The sequence below is a fragment of the Triturus cristatus genome, chromosome 7 (genome assembly GCF_964204655.1).
Source record: "Triturus cristatus chromosome 7, aTriCri1.1, whole genome shotgun sequence".
Lineage (NCBI taxonomy): Eukaryota > Metazoa > Chordata > Amphibia > Caudata > Salamandridae > Triturus > Triturus cristatus.
Genome location: NC_140590.1, coordinates 886,443,759 through 886,458,827, shown reverse-complemented (window position 1 = coordinate 886,458,827; position 15,069 = coordinate 886,443,759). Strand labels below are relative to the sequence as shown.

Below are 15,069 nucleotides of genomic sequence, written 5' to 3'. Positions count from 1 at the left end.
TACACGTAATGGGGCAGGATCACACACAGTGCACTGGCTGGTGACGGCCTTGCTCACTCACGCTGAAAACAACGCAGGCACTTCGTGCCCACTGGGAAGCTGACAGAGGCGGACTCTGGACAGACAAGGAATGGGCTACCATCTTAGCTGGTGCTACCTATAAACCAAGAAGCTCTAAGTTCAGTTTGATACAAACCTATATAGTACAACGGGCGTATCTTTCTCCTGACAAAATAAACAAATATTTCAATATTGCTACATCTGAATGCCCACGCTGCAGACAGCTCGATGCAGACCTGCTCCATATGCTGTGGTCCTGCACATCCCTCCACCTTTACTGGCGAGCCATTGCTGCAGCATTGGCAACCTGCACCGACACGTCCTTGCTGCCCACGTGGGAGATCTGCATTTTAGGGGTCTATGTTAGGTCCAAGTAGAACAGAGTTACCTCACGGTTCAGAGACTTAGGGCTAATAGTTGCCAAACGCTTGATAACGAAGCGGTGGAATGAGGCAGACCCCCCACAGAGATAATCAGCTGGACAAGTTCACTTAAGATATGGGCACAGGGGGAGAGCACAGCACTGCACAGGGAGGAAACTGCAGGGCTCCGCAAAAACCCCAATGCGCAGCACTGGGACACCATACTCACAGCGTTCAGTAGTGGAACAACTGGGGAAGGTGCAGACGCCCAACCAGCAGTCACGTAGTATACCTGCAGAAGGCCTCAGGAGGTGGGTAGCTAGAAGATGGCGGCGAGCGTACACATTGTAGGAAGGTGGATATCTGACTATGGTTACCCCCAACTTTTTGCCTAGTGTCTAGCTGGTTTTTCGACTTAGTTGGCCTGAGATCCTGCCATTCAGGGTCTCAGGCTATCTGCTCTCTCTTTAAAATGGACTCCATGTACCCTAGGTACATACCCAATTGGTAAGGATCACCTTATTGGACCCTGTACAGTGTACCCTAGGTACCCAGGGCATAGGTGTACCCTAGGCCCCCAGGGGCTGCAGCATGTATTATGCCACCCCTGGCCTGGCCTTCCAATCAGACACAACTGGCTGATCACTCAGCTGGGGCAAATTTGTGTAACCACCCCTTGCTTAGATATAGTATACCTATATCTAACCTTAAAATAGACATGTGTACCTATAAGCCACTCCTATGGCAGGCCTTAACAATCCTGGAGGTAGAGTGCTTGGTAACATGCGAGATGGTGCTCTAGCCTGAGCTGAGTCTGTCTGCAGCTTTCGGAACCATGTCCTTATAGCTGTTCTATGATATAGCCTACCATATACTCTTAAAGTACCTTATAATCTTAAACGGTTATGGTAACTATGGTTTGGCTTTATCAAAACATGTTGTGTAAGGTGTCTAACACTTTGGAATAATACCCCCATACCATTTCTGGTGATGAGGATATCCTTCCCCCCTTCTAGAGGGAGAGACATGTTAAAATCCTACTTTGCTGTTTAACTCTAACCAAAGCCTCAGCATCACAAAATGGATGCTGCTGCCACAGACACGAGTCGGACCTCCTGCTGCTGGGAGTGATCCCGGCAAGGGAGGCTTGGACAATAGGTTTCCTGCTTGGGGGAGGTGCTAGCACCTCCCCAGACAGACTTTAGTGTATTGGGGCTGGGAGGGCTGAAAGGAATGAGACATGCCTGGGGCACACAAGGTGTCCCATGCATAGTCCAGTTCAAACCGGTGCTGGGGCACTCCAGCCCCAGTCCTGGTGCGAAACTGGACAAAGGGAAGGGGGTGTAACCACGCCCCTCCCAGGTCCCACCCATAAGGCATGACCTAGCAGGCAACCCAGCCCCCCAGATTAGTTCAAGACTGGTAGCTGGGCCCCAGGAGATTAGATTATCCTGAACCTGCAACTTGAACAGAAACTCTGGACCTTCGACATTCGACGAAAGAAGAAGACTGAAGAATCTCCCTTGTGGCCAAGGAGTGGCCACCCTGTGCAAACAGGCACCATCAAGAGACTTACCCTTTGCTGAAGTTCTACGAGGGACCGACTGCAGAGCCTGACCAGAGCCTTGACTTCCAGACTTCTCCGACCCTGATCCACATCCACAGCCGAGCTGAGATCCGTGGAGGCGACGAGAGACGTGGGACCGGCTACCTGGGAAAAGTGGAGAGTATCTTCCAGCGCAGCTTCTGAGGCACCCTCGAAGTTGTGCACCGGGGATTGAGAAGCCCCAACCCCAAGCACCATCTGCACCGAAGATCAGCCCCCCACACTCGAGTCCTGCGTGGGGCCCTTCTGCATTTTCCTGCTTGCCGCGTCTGTTCGGTTGCTTGCGCGCTGGCTAGCAACCTTTGCGACGACACACCTTTGATTTTCCACTGCTGGTTTGGCTCCTCCAGACTGGCTCCTGCTCCTCTGCAAACGAGAAGCACCCCAGACCTTCCTGCTCTGCACCAGAAGCAAGTCCTCCATTCTTCGTGGGTTCCGCTTGCCAAGGCTTGGTGAGTCCTAGTTAGACTTCGACGCCGCCGACAGCAAGAGCCTTCGTGGGACAGCTCGCCTCCTGGTCCTGGTCATCCTCGACGTCTCCTGGTACCCGTGGCTGCTGCGACAAGCTTCACATCTTCATGACATCGCCTGGTTCCTTCCTGGTTCCACGTGGTCACTGGCTAGTGACCCAGACTCTGTCCCTTCTGCTTGCAGGTATCCTTCCTTCTTGACCCCGGCCTTGGGATCCACCGGACACTCTGCACTGACTGCCTGTCAGCAACTTTCCTTCATGCATCCATAGAAGTCCACGACGAAACCCGACGCAAGTTCACACCTATGCACCCGCAGCCCGTGGGCTAGGTAACTTGGGTACTTCGGTGCTCACAAGGGTAGTGACTATCCTAGGGTCTAGTTTCCGAGTCTCAACTTTCTAGCTATACCAGAAGTGTCCTAAAACTGCTTATTTCTGAACTGTACTATTTCTATCGATTATACGCATTACGCGTGAGTGTTACCACTCTGCACCTGAATCCCGTGGGCCTCCCACTTCCTAACCTTGGGTAGTGTAGCCCCAGCGATTCCCTAGGCCTATCTTATTTCCATGACAGTGGTCCTTATACCACTTCTTTAGTATATGGTTTGCGTGGCCCCTAGGGCCTAACTGTATTACTTACCTTTGTGACTTAATGTATGCTTGAATAAGACTGTGTTGTACTTACCTCGAATCTTATAAAGAGTGCTGAGGGTTTGACTAGAATAAATACACTTTATTTTATATATATATATATATCTGTTGTGGTGTCCTTTCATTTGGTATTCAAGGGGTTACAAATGGTATAACAGCTGGCTTCACATGCCATTCAGAGTTTAGCCTAAGACTGCTGATGTCCATGCTACCACTAGAATAGCTTGTCTATAAGGTGGACTTTACAACCAATCACCATAAGGGTTGTTTGGACTGATACAAGGTGTACACTAAAACTAGTGACATCCTACATCAGGCCAACCTCACACATCCCATTGAAAGTCGCCTGGTAGAGTAGGTCTACTGCAACAAATCCCTGCCCCTCTTCTGTTCCCGCACCTCCCTCTCGACACTAGCCCCCCAACACCTACATGAGTGAGTTTCACCCTAGTGTATTGGCATTTCATGACTACACAGACCCACGCCCTGTACCGTAAAAGCTATACCGATTGATTTTTGATGGCAGCCCTTTTAACATGTTTGAAATTGTTATAATAAAATGTTATATTTTGTTGGTGCGAGTAAGTTTCTCCATATTCCTTTTCATTGGGACGAATCCACTCGTCGGCCTAGTGCATTGGCCATCTGAACCCATCTCCACCATCAGTTCAGATTGAGGTGGTTCGCACATACTGACTCCACTGATATCAACGATGCTGTCAAATGAAATTGGCGACTTCTCTTCTCCTCGTTGGCCAAATCCTTTCTGCAACGCCGATTGGACACTAACGGTGCGGAGGACAGGCAATCGCACAACTGCTCTGAGAAGCGATTTGTTGGTAACAAGTTGGTGTGTCATCACACATTGAAGAACACGGTTATATTATGAGTCGTTGCTTACGATAGCATTAATATGTAATGTACTGATGGAACACCACTTCTGACATTTCTGTTTTGTAATGTGTTATATGAACAGTACCCTTACTCACGAATTTGCAGAACGTCTGCACTGGTTACAAACATACAGGGCATCCAGCAAGGAAGGATTGCTAGCTAGGTATTATTTTATCTGGCTGTATGTAACCCACGCTGCCAGCACTCTGGTTTAAGTCACCTGAAAGCTGCATGCATCCCACTGCAATCCTGACAAGAAAAGTAGTACATTTTAACCAAAACAGAGTTGGGAACTTGTTGAATTTTTTTTTTTAGGATTTCTCCTTGATCCAAGTTTGACTACATCTTGTCCCTCTTTTTTAAACAAAAACGTATGCAAAAAGCACCAGGGCAGCAGAAGTTGTGCTGTGAATACACAGATCTGTAAACAGAAGCATGAAACCCATTAAAATTCCAAGTATATTAAAAGAAAAATCACTATGAACACAGATGGTTTTTAAAAGAAACACCAAAGAAAGCCACCTCCACCTTTGAAGGGCATTGTGAAAAACAGTAATGCAACCATACCCAAAGATTAGAAACCCTGCTAGAGGAGAAGGCCAGGTCTGGACAGTGAAGGGCCTATGTCCCATTCCCTTCATCCCACTTTACAGCTGTGAATTGAGCATATTTAATTAATGTGTTAGAACATACAATTTCTCCTGAAGAAGAGTCTCTCGCGCAGTGGCGGCTTCCAGATCCTTTTGTGCTGACTGTAGGTTCAGCTCCAAGTCCTCATTCTTAGTAGTAAGCAACTAGAAGTAAATTAAAAAAACACTTTTAGAGCAAATAATCTTATAATACACTCCCTACTGAATGGTAGAACACAAGCTGATTACCACCAAAAGCATATTCCACAAACTAGCCATGTATTCTGAAAGTCACTAAGCCTAAAACCAGGTTACATCTTGTGGATATAGGTTGCAAATAGACTGCATAACGTGCCCTATAAACAAGCCAGCTAGCATCTCTGGGTTTATCGTAATTTTCTATGTGCATTGTAGTTATGTCTATTCTGAGATAAAAATTACTGTCATTCATAGATGAACATGGTTGAATCACCTGCATTGTTGAGCTGAGAGTCCCAAGAGTGTGAGGGAGTGCTGAGAGAAGTACAGTGTTAAACATACATTGTAGGAAGCGGGCTCTTTATATAGTGGACCAAAAAGGATACACACTGTAAAGGGTGACACCTAAATGCACTCTTTCGTGGTAGTGTGAGCGAGCAGTTAGGTACTTCATAGGGTAGTGGCAAGCTTTTATTTCACACAAAAGCAGTAAATGATACACTCAAAGAAATCACACAGATTTATAAAATAGCCGTCTTTTATATCAATTTAGCTACCACGATCAGTATCTGGCAAGGACTTTGAGTTATGAATTTAAGTTTTCCAAAATGGACACTTTGTGCATTTTCTGAACTAGCAATGTTATCGTAGGGAGGAAAAACATGTATTGCATTCGGGCACTTGTTAGCGACTTACAAGACTGTTCTTCTGGACTTGAGGAGAGTATGGGGCAAGGTCCAAGGGCACACCATTAGGTCACCTCGGGAAGCTCTGGAGCGTCCAGGTGCAGATGTGGTCACCAAGTCTGGTGTTCCATTCACTTCAATGGGAGAATGCTTCTGTTACAAAGAGGCTGCTAGCAGGAACTGGGGCACCAAACCGAGAGAACCCACAGGGGGGGTTCGACCCTTGAGATCCTCGGCATGCAGGTACACCTTTGGTCCACTTCTCATGCAGTGTGGCTCCGGTGCAGTGGTGTCTTTTGGGGTCCGATTCTGGAGCAGGAGTCTCTTGCAGTTGGAGGGGGCCTGCAGAAAGATGCTGCAGGCGGCTACTGTATGCCCAGGCTGGGGAAACCAAAAGCATGGGCTTGGCTCTTAACAGTCTGGGGATCCTGTTGCACAAACACCTCCCTTGAACTCTAGCTCTGAAGCACAGGTGCATAGGTGCTTTGAGGCGTCGGTTTGCAGCGGTCGCAGAATCACTGGTCTGTTTTCTGCACGAGGGACAAACAGGACAGATCGGCTACTCACAAAGTGGTTCACTGTCTCTTAAGTCACTCGACAAGCAGGTTGGTCTTCCTTGGTGTTGGTATCCAGTCTGGGCAGAACAAGCCTTGGCTGCTGCAAGGGGTCGAGTACCCTAGGAATTGACACTGCAGCTCGGTCGGTTCTGGTATCCCCACATGTGAGGACGGATCGGACCTGTGGGAGCACTGCTACTGCTTCCTGTGTGGCTGCTGTATCCATAGACAAAGTAGGCAGCAGGTCGGTGTACTGGTCTGCTTCTGTGGTGCCTGAGGTTGCAAGGGAGTGGCTCCTCTACTCCAAAGGAGATGCTTTGGCAATTTACACAGCACTGGCAGCACCAAGTTTGAAGTCTGGATACTAGCAGGACGAATCAGTTGCTCCAAGAGGGCCTGGTGCAGCAGACAGGCAAGCAGGGTTGGCGCCAAGTCAGTCGTACTCCTCTGGTCAGAAGTCTTCCTCCATTTTTTGTGTGTCCAATGAAAATCTGACTACTCCATTTAGAGGCGTTAAGGGGAGTGAAGAGTAGTAGTCAATGAGCTACTTACCCCTGTTACTACACACGATATAGGACGACTTCCTGTGAGAAGTGGGCACAAGCCTGTCCCAGAGTTCCTTAGTGTGCCAGCACAAAGATGGCAACTTCTGATGTCGTACCCACATCATGTTAGGCCACTTCAGGGGTGGTACAAGCCTGGGGATGGGCAAGCCTACCTGACGAACAAGTTACTTACCTTCAGTAACAATGTGAGAAGCTGGCCTGGTATATGCTGTCCACTAATTATAGTGGGCAGCTTGTACCAGTCCAAACAACCCTTATTGATGATTAGGTTAAAGACAACCTTTAGAGAAAGCTATGCTAGTGGTAGCTGTGGAAAGCAGCCTTCAGGCGAAGTCTCGAAGTAATGTAAAGCAGCTTGTTTTACCAGATCAGAACCTCCTGAATGACCAAATGAAAGGAGAACCACACGAGATACATAAAATATATGTATTTATTACTAAACTCTACTAACCTCTGAGATTAGAGCACAAAGCACACAATATTAAATCGTGGAACAGTAAATAGCACAATACACAACGGGCTCCAGGTGGAGACCGAATCATACTCTAAGTGGTATAGGTATAACAACCACGACTTAACTAGACAGTGCCTAGAGCACGTAGTATCGCTGGGACCCCAAGGAACCAACCAAAGTAGTGACACAGGGGGCCCACAGAGGACAGGTGCAGTGTGAGAACACAGGCGAGAGCCCAGTATATACCTATGGGAACATCGCGGTTGGAAAATTACAGTTTAAGGACACTTCGGAGAGGACTTCAAGCAAACCCTTTGGAACATAGAAGGTTCTAAAGCCAACACCCTTGTGAGCACCAAGATACTAGTGTTACCTATCCCAGAGGAGCAGAGTGCATAGGGGTCAAGTGGTGTTGGAAACCCCCGTCGTTTTCAATGGTGTGATGCGAAGAGCCCTTTTAGAGTGCCCAGAGCAGAGCCCTGCCGAGCCAAAGACAGAACGAAGAGGAGAACCTTTGAAAGAGGGGTAGAAAGGGGATCCACAACCTTTACTGTGCACCATTTGTTCCATCAACAGGCGATTAGTTTTAGTGGAGACACGCCTGGCTGCCAAGGTGATCACAAACTTCGTATGGAAGGTTGAAAGCTGTCAACTGTCCCAGCTCAATCTCCATGCAAGGAGGTGGAGGCTGGACCGGTTCGGGCGGAGGACTGCCCCCTGCTGCTGCAACAGAAGATCCTCCTGAAGAAGCAGCCTGATCGGAGGATGGATGGCCATGCTCAAGACGTCGGGGTACCAGACTAATCGTGCCCAATCCGGAGCCACAATAATGACTTTAGCCCGGTCACACTTTGTCTACAGTACTCTGGGCAGAAGTGGTACAGGCGGAAAGTTTTAAAGGAGGCTGCAATTCCACTCGAAAAGCATAGCAGAGTGCCGGTTTGGAAACGCCAATGTGCAGAATTGCTGACACTGCACTTTCTCTTCGGCGGCGAACAGATGCAACCAAGGCTCTCCCCACTGCTGAAAGATCTTGCACCACCTTCGATTGAAGAGGCCATTTATGATCCATAATGCACCGGCAGCTGAGTTAGTCCGCCCCGACGTTCAGGGAACCACCAGGGACATGCCCTGATGTACGAGCCGCTTCCAGAGACTAAGTGCCTCCTGACATAGGGACCACTACCCCACACCGCCCTGTTTGTTGCAGTACCACATGGCGGTGGTGTGGTCTGAACACCTGCACTACTCTTCCTTTGACAGAAGAAAGGAATGCCTTCTGTGCATGACGGATCACCCAAGCTTTAAAAAGGTGGATATGGAGACCGGACTCCGTCGGAGACCAGAGATCCCTGATCTCCGCCTCTCCCAGGTACCCCTGTGAACTTTGGTTGGGGAAGGGAGAGGGATCTGCCACTGACCAAACCCGGATTCAAGAGCCACCACTGCAATGGACATGCAGTGCCCTCCGAGATCTGGACGACATCGGAAAGATTCCCTTGATGCTTCGCCCACTGGAACTTCAGGTCCCACTGCAGAGCCCACATATGCCACCTGGCATGACCCACCAACAAGATGCAGGAGGCCACAAGACCCAGCAGCCTCGGGGTCCTTCTCACCGAAATCGGGATAGAGGCTGAAACATTGGTATCATAGCCCGAAAATCCCAGACTCGCTGCTTGGGAGGAAAAGACCTGAAACTGCGCTGTATCCAGAACTGCTCTGATGAAAAAGCTTCTGAGAGGGAGTCAGGTGTGACTTCAGCACGTGGATAGTGAACCCCAGCGAGTGCAGGAGGTCTGCCGTAGTCTGGATGTGGGAGACGACTGCATGGGGCAAGCCAATCTTCAACAACCAGTCGTCGAGATAGGGGGGAAGACTGGAATCCCTTATCTGCGCAGATGAGCTGCGACCACCGCCATCACTTACATGAACACCCAGGGGGCGCTGAAAAGACCAAAGGGGAGCACAGTAATCTGAAAAAGTGTGTGGCCTACCGTGAACCGTAGTCAACGCCTGTGGGCAGGCAGGACGGAAATTTGGAAGTAGGCGTCCTGCAAGTCCAACGCTACCATCCAGTCTCCGGGGTCGAGGGTAGACAGGACCAGAGCCAACGTGAGCATCTTGAACTTCTCCTTCCGGAGGTCTAAGATAGGAGGCAGGCCTTTGTCCTTCTAGGGTACCAGAAAGTAGTGGGAGCAGCAACCACGACAGACTTCTGGCACAGGGACCCTTTCGATAGCTCCCTTGGCCAAGTGAGCTGCAACTTCCTGGCCAGAGACGGGCATAGTGATCCTTTGACACGTGATGGAAGGATTGTGGTATGGAGGTAGGGGTAGTCTCAAAGAGGAGGGAATAGCCCCTTCTGACTATCTGTAAAACCCATCTGTTCGACGTGATTTTGCCAGTGTGGGGGAGGGGGGGGGGATGGCAAATCCTGTCGCCCACTGGCAACTGGTGGCCCTGGAAGGTCAGACTAGGAGTGTTTGGTGCAGGGGGGCAGCTGCTGATTTCCACATATGCGGCCACGCAGAGGCTGGGTAGCTTTTGCAGCCCTGTGGCCAAATTGAGTGGAACATGGTGGGGCACCCCTTCAACAGGGGCGAAACGCCCATGGTGTGAGGCAAGAGGTTGCTGCGAGGCCCAATGATCTGGCGGTAGCCCTAGAACCCTTGAAGCGTTCGAGCGCGGAGTCCACCTTGTTGCCGAACAGGCGACGGCCATCAAAGCGCATGTCCAAAAGGGTAGATTTGACATCCCCAGAGTAACCAGACGTCCTCAACTAGGCGTAGCTCCTCAAGGCTACTGACGTGGAAACCTTTCTGCCTTGAGAGTTAGCGGTATCCAGCCCACACCGAATGGAGAAACTAGCTGCATCTTGACCCTCTGCCACTGCGCAGGTGAGAACGGCTGGGCCTTCAGCGGGCACTGTGTCAGCACTTGCACAACCATATCCCCACACCGAATGGGAACAGCCCAAGAGGCAGGCGGGACCGGTTCCAAGTCGGGGTGAGGCAGAGGTATATGCCCGTTGGGGGCACATCCGGCATCGGGGGTGTAGTCACTGGAATTGGTGCTGGGGAAGGTACCGCAAGGTTAACAGGTGCCGATCCGGATCCAAACCTGAATCCTCAGGGGCCCTCTGGCGCCAGGGCACGAGCAGCTGGCATCAAAGGTCCAGGGCCCCCAGCAGAGTCTGTGCGACCCGATGGCACGCCTGTGGAGTCTGGCTCCACAAAAATGCTATGAAAAGCCTCGTAAAAGGCTCGAAGCTGGACAGGGAACGCTTCGGGAAAAGGAGGTAAGTGCAGAGCAGTCACAGACGCAGGCTCAGACGACGGAACTGGAGATAAACGATGCTCTGGGTCCTGCGTCCTGTCAGCAGACTGACAGGGAGAAAGCAAAGAAAGACTATGCTTCTTCCTCTACTTCTTGTGCTTCGACTTACCCAAGGAGTGCCCAGACTTCGATAACTAGTGGTGATGGCTCTGCGACCGGTTCCGAGACCTTCCTCTCGACTGGGACCTCAAACAATGCGGAGTGGACTGCAGGGCCTCCAAGAGCTTCCGGGACCGCTCCCGCAAAGACTTCGGATTTATGGCCCGGCGGTTGCAGCACGACTTCAGGTCGTGGTCGCACTCCAGGCACCACAGACACACGAGGTGCGGATCCGTGACAGACAAACTTGTGACGGGAGTCACAAGGCTTGAAGTCGGTCCGACGGTGGGACATGCATCGTGCTACCAGGAGTCGAAGACTCAAAAAAATCCATCGACAAAAGTTGAAAAAGGTTTAGTCAAAAAATTACTAAGAGGCATGCTCTCTCCAGATCTGCGCTGGCTGGCTGGCAGGGAAAAAGAAAGAACTGACATCAGCGCACAGAGGCGGCTTCTAAGTAGTCACTGCAAAGTCATTCCAGTGACCACAACACCACCGACGACGGACGTGTCTTCGGCTGACGACACCTACCAACACGCAGGGGTACTGCTACAGAATGATTCTCCGGATCCAGTCTGACAGCTGGGGGCAATTATAAGGTAAGGAATCCAACTAATTGTCTTTCAGATTAGTCAATTTTCCTGCCTGTCCAGGTGCCAAAGGGCTTCAGACACAAAGGGTGCATCATGTCTGGTTTTCACTCATGGTTTGCACCATGTCACACAGCCTGCGCTGGCAATCTGTGTGGAATTTGTAGGTAGGTCCCTTAGGGTGGCAAAAGATATGCTGCAGCTGTTGGGGACCTTCTTTAAACACCCATGCCCCAAGTACCTGGAGTACCATTTACTAGGAACTTACAGGGGGGTCCTTAGCCAATTATAGAACAATTAGTCGTTACCTTGTGTAAGGGAAGAAGCACTGGCACAGAGGTTTGGTTAGCAGGCCCCACTGCACCGTCAGAGTGGAAAATCAGCATCTGGTAGAAAGAGCTAGAGAACTACAAAAGCCCGGTTTCCTATACTTCTTTATACAAATGAAGGGATGTTGTTCCCCCTTGTGTGCTACATGTTGGGTGCATGGTCTATTCTTCAATGACGAGTTTCTTATTTAAGGGAGAAAAGAGTGGAGCCCTAATGAGATTGCCCTCAATTCCAGGATATTGATATGCATCGATTTCCCGGCCCATTACCCCGCTGGCATGCAACTCTTGTAAGTGCGAAACCTAGCCTACCAATGAGACATCATTACAAAGTGCATCTTTTGCAGTATGGACAGTCAGACTGTTTTTGCATTTAAGCCACCATGTGAATGTTTTTTTTTCCATTGGGAGAGGTATCTGTATCTGCTCTTCAAACTAGTCTTCTGCAACCACTACTTCTCTCTTTAAAAGACCTCATGAAGTCAGCAGTGTGGATCAAATGAATGCAGGATGACATCCCTAAAAAGGACTTAAAGATTCTCAGATTAGTTTACTTTCTGCAGACAATGCACAATGGCTGTAAAGATGGATAATCTGCTCTCTGGAAAGTTGTCTATTTTTGAATGAAGTACTACCCTTACGAACTGATTTTTTTTTCTTCTGAAGATAGAGCAGATTTCTCCTTGTTTCATGCAAGGAGAAGTTTTTTGATTAGTGGAACACTGCTGTAGCCTCCGCAGCTGCTCGTGAACTTCTTGCTTTGATTAACCAGATGTCTATAAAAGGAAATATTTGGCAAATTTTGTGAGATGGGCAGCTACTGGTGCAATGTATGTGGTAAAGATTCTTGTGCCTTCTGTAGGCCAAAATGGAGATCTTTAAATTGATTAAAACTGGCTACTTTGAAGCCTAGAAATTTGCAATGTGTAGGGTAAATAGGAAAGTATGGGTCCTGTAGATCCAGACAGGTCAAGAAATCTCTGCAGCATTACCAAACAAAACTTGTTTCTTTAAAATATCTGGAGAGGAGGAAAGATCTAATATTAGTCACCATTTTTCTTGGGGGAAAAATAAAGTTAGAATAGAACCCAAAAAATCTGTTCACCTTTGGAAACCAGTTGTGTACCCTCCGGTAGTGTCATTGTCTATTACAACTCACTGTCTACCCAGATTTCCTGCCCTCTTACAAGGAGCTGGTCTATGATAAGCCGACAGTGCTATGGGCTCTATATTGTTGCTGGTAAGGTAGTTTGTATTGATATAGTGATGCACCTTATTGTTGGAATCTATGCAGTTGGTAGGCTCCTCTGTAGTACTCCCTCAAACTGCTCAAAAGGACAGCATTCATCTTTGTTAAAAGGAGCCTAGAGATTTTCATGTTTCCCTGTATGACTAAATTTTAGTGCTTCATCAACGTGCCGGCCAAATAGGAATCCACATTGTATGGCATGTATAGAATTCTACTTTGTTCTCGGGTCTAAAGGAAGTTGCCCTTCGCCATACTTGACTTCGTAGTACAGCTTCTCCTGCCACTTTCCTAAACACGACTTACATGGCGATGTCAATAGCTGCTGAAGATGCTCTCCTTCCTGCAGAATGGCTTTTGCCCCCACTTCATCTGGTAGGTTTCCAAGATATGGAGCTAGATCAGTCCACAGACGATCATATGTTGCTCGAATTCCCAGAGCATTTGAGGCCCCCCAAGGCTGTGGCAGCAGTTGCAGAATTGGTTTTAATGTTATCTAGCTTTCTACTTTGTCTGAGGAGCAGTACATGGTGCCGATGTGAATCTGGACCTTATTTGAGTAGCCTGTATAACAGTCTACCAATGGGTAATCAAGCAGACATACCGGGGCGCTAGTAATTTATTTCCTGAATCATAAAGAAACAGTCTAGTTTTTACAGTTAAGTCAAACCTCTTTGATGCTCTTTCCATTAAGGTGATGAAAAACACCCATGTTATCTGGTGGTGAATCCACTCGGAGGAACGGCATCATCCATGGTTGGTTGTACCCAAAAACGGGTCCCATAAAGGTTCTGAATACTGATGTGAAGACTAGTAACTGCCCTCTTCCCGATCATCTCAGATTGTGGGGATATGGATTGAGGCGGTGCTGGAGACAACTATGGCGAGGACATCTGAGCAGGCTAAAAGAACTGTCCTGATGAAAAAGGTGTAGTAGGCCTCGCCCGACATCTGGAAACCTATGGCGGGGCCAGAGTTAACATTTGCCTGTTCGAGAGTGTAATTTTGCTTGTGGAAAGCATTTGTTGTTCTCAGATACCACTAGGTGTAGATCTGTAACTAGGCCCAACGGAATGCAAGTCATCGATTCTTGCTGATCCTGGGTGGGTTCTTCAAGAGGTTCCATACAATATTGCCATCCATCATCTTACTCCTGTTGCGCCAAAGATTGATAAGGAGTAGTTTCTTTTCTGTAACTCCAGTTCTGTAGTAGGGGTACCTCTGTTATAGTCATAATCTAGTTAATAGTCCCGCCCATGTGCGTGGAACCCGGAGCAATAAAATTAATCTCTTAAGTTGTCAAGCCATGCAGACCTGCATCTACACAAGAGAGGATACCAGCAAAAGCCTCTGGAATGATAGAGAGGGAGGAATGGACAGACAAGCCCCATAGGCTGCCATTATGTGGCTCAGAACAGGATACTGTGCCTTTAAGAACTCTTTCCAGAACGTTTCCAGTATCCCAGAATGCACAGCAGGTCCCTTTTACTTTCAGTTCTTTTTGAAGGCGTAACACGCCAGACCTGTAGCATTCCTTACATTAACATTTATCTCTCCACCGGGGAGGAGGGCGGGCGCTTATGACTATAACAGAGATACCCCTACTACAGAACTGGAGTTACAGAAAAGAAACTACTCCTTCTGTAGTAGGGGATCTCCGTGTATAGTCATAATCTAGTGAATAGAATGGCAAGCCCATCCCCACACCAAAACAGCGGTGGAGAAGACTACAAAATACCACTACTGTGCGAACAAATTTCGCAGCGAAGCCTGCCCAACCTGAGCATCTGCCCTGGCATCTGTGTCCAGACAGTAATGCGCAGCAAAGGTATGGACCGACTTCCAAGTGGCCGCCTTGCAGATTTCTGCAATCGGAACATTACGCAGCAAAGCAGTCGTGGCAGCTTTGCCCCTGGTGGAATGAGCCTTAGGTTTACCCCCCAAGGTCTTATTAGCCTTTTGGTAACAACTGTATACAGGACACAATCCACCGAGAGATGGACTGTTTGTAGGTAGCAAGACCGGTCCTGACTGATCCATAATTGAAAAACAATTGGTCTGACCTACGAATATCTTTGGTCTTATCAAGATAAAACTACCCTCCTAACGTCCAGGGAATGCAGAGACCTTTCCGCTGGAGAAGAGGGATTCTGAAAAAACGTAGGTAAAGTTATGGTCTGGTTGACATGAAAATCAGATATAACCTTAGGAAGAAATTTAGGGTGAGAACACATAACAACCTTAGCAGCATGAAACACAGTATAAGGTTCTCGGCAACACAACGCCTGAAGTTCACCCTGAACGCCGCCTTCCAAGACAGGTGCTGCA

General features: G+C 48.6%; 1 protein-coding gene across 1 annotated transcript in view; it reads right to left on the bottom strand.

Moving 5' to 3' along the window:
• HMMR (hyaluronan mediated motility receptor) overlaps window positions 1-15,069 on the bottom strand; it is a 415,301-nt gene that overhangs the window by 196,879 nt on the left and 203,353 nt on the right. The window contains exon 11 of the mRNA XM_085617832.1: window positions 4,742-4,842. Coding sequence (XP_085473958.1) covers window positions 4,742-4,842 — 101 coding nt within the window. The remainder of the gene's footprint in view (window positions 1-4,741; window positions 4,843-15,069) is intronic.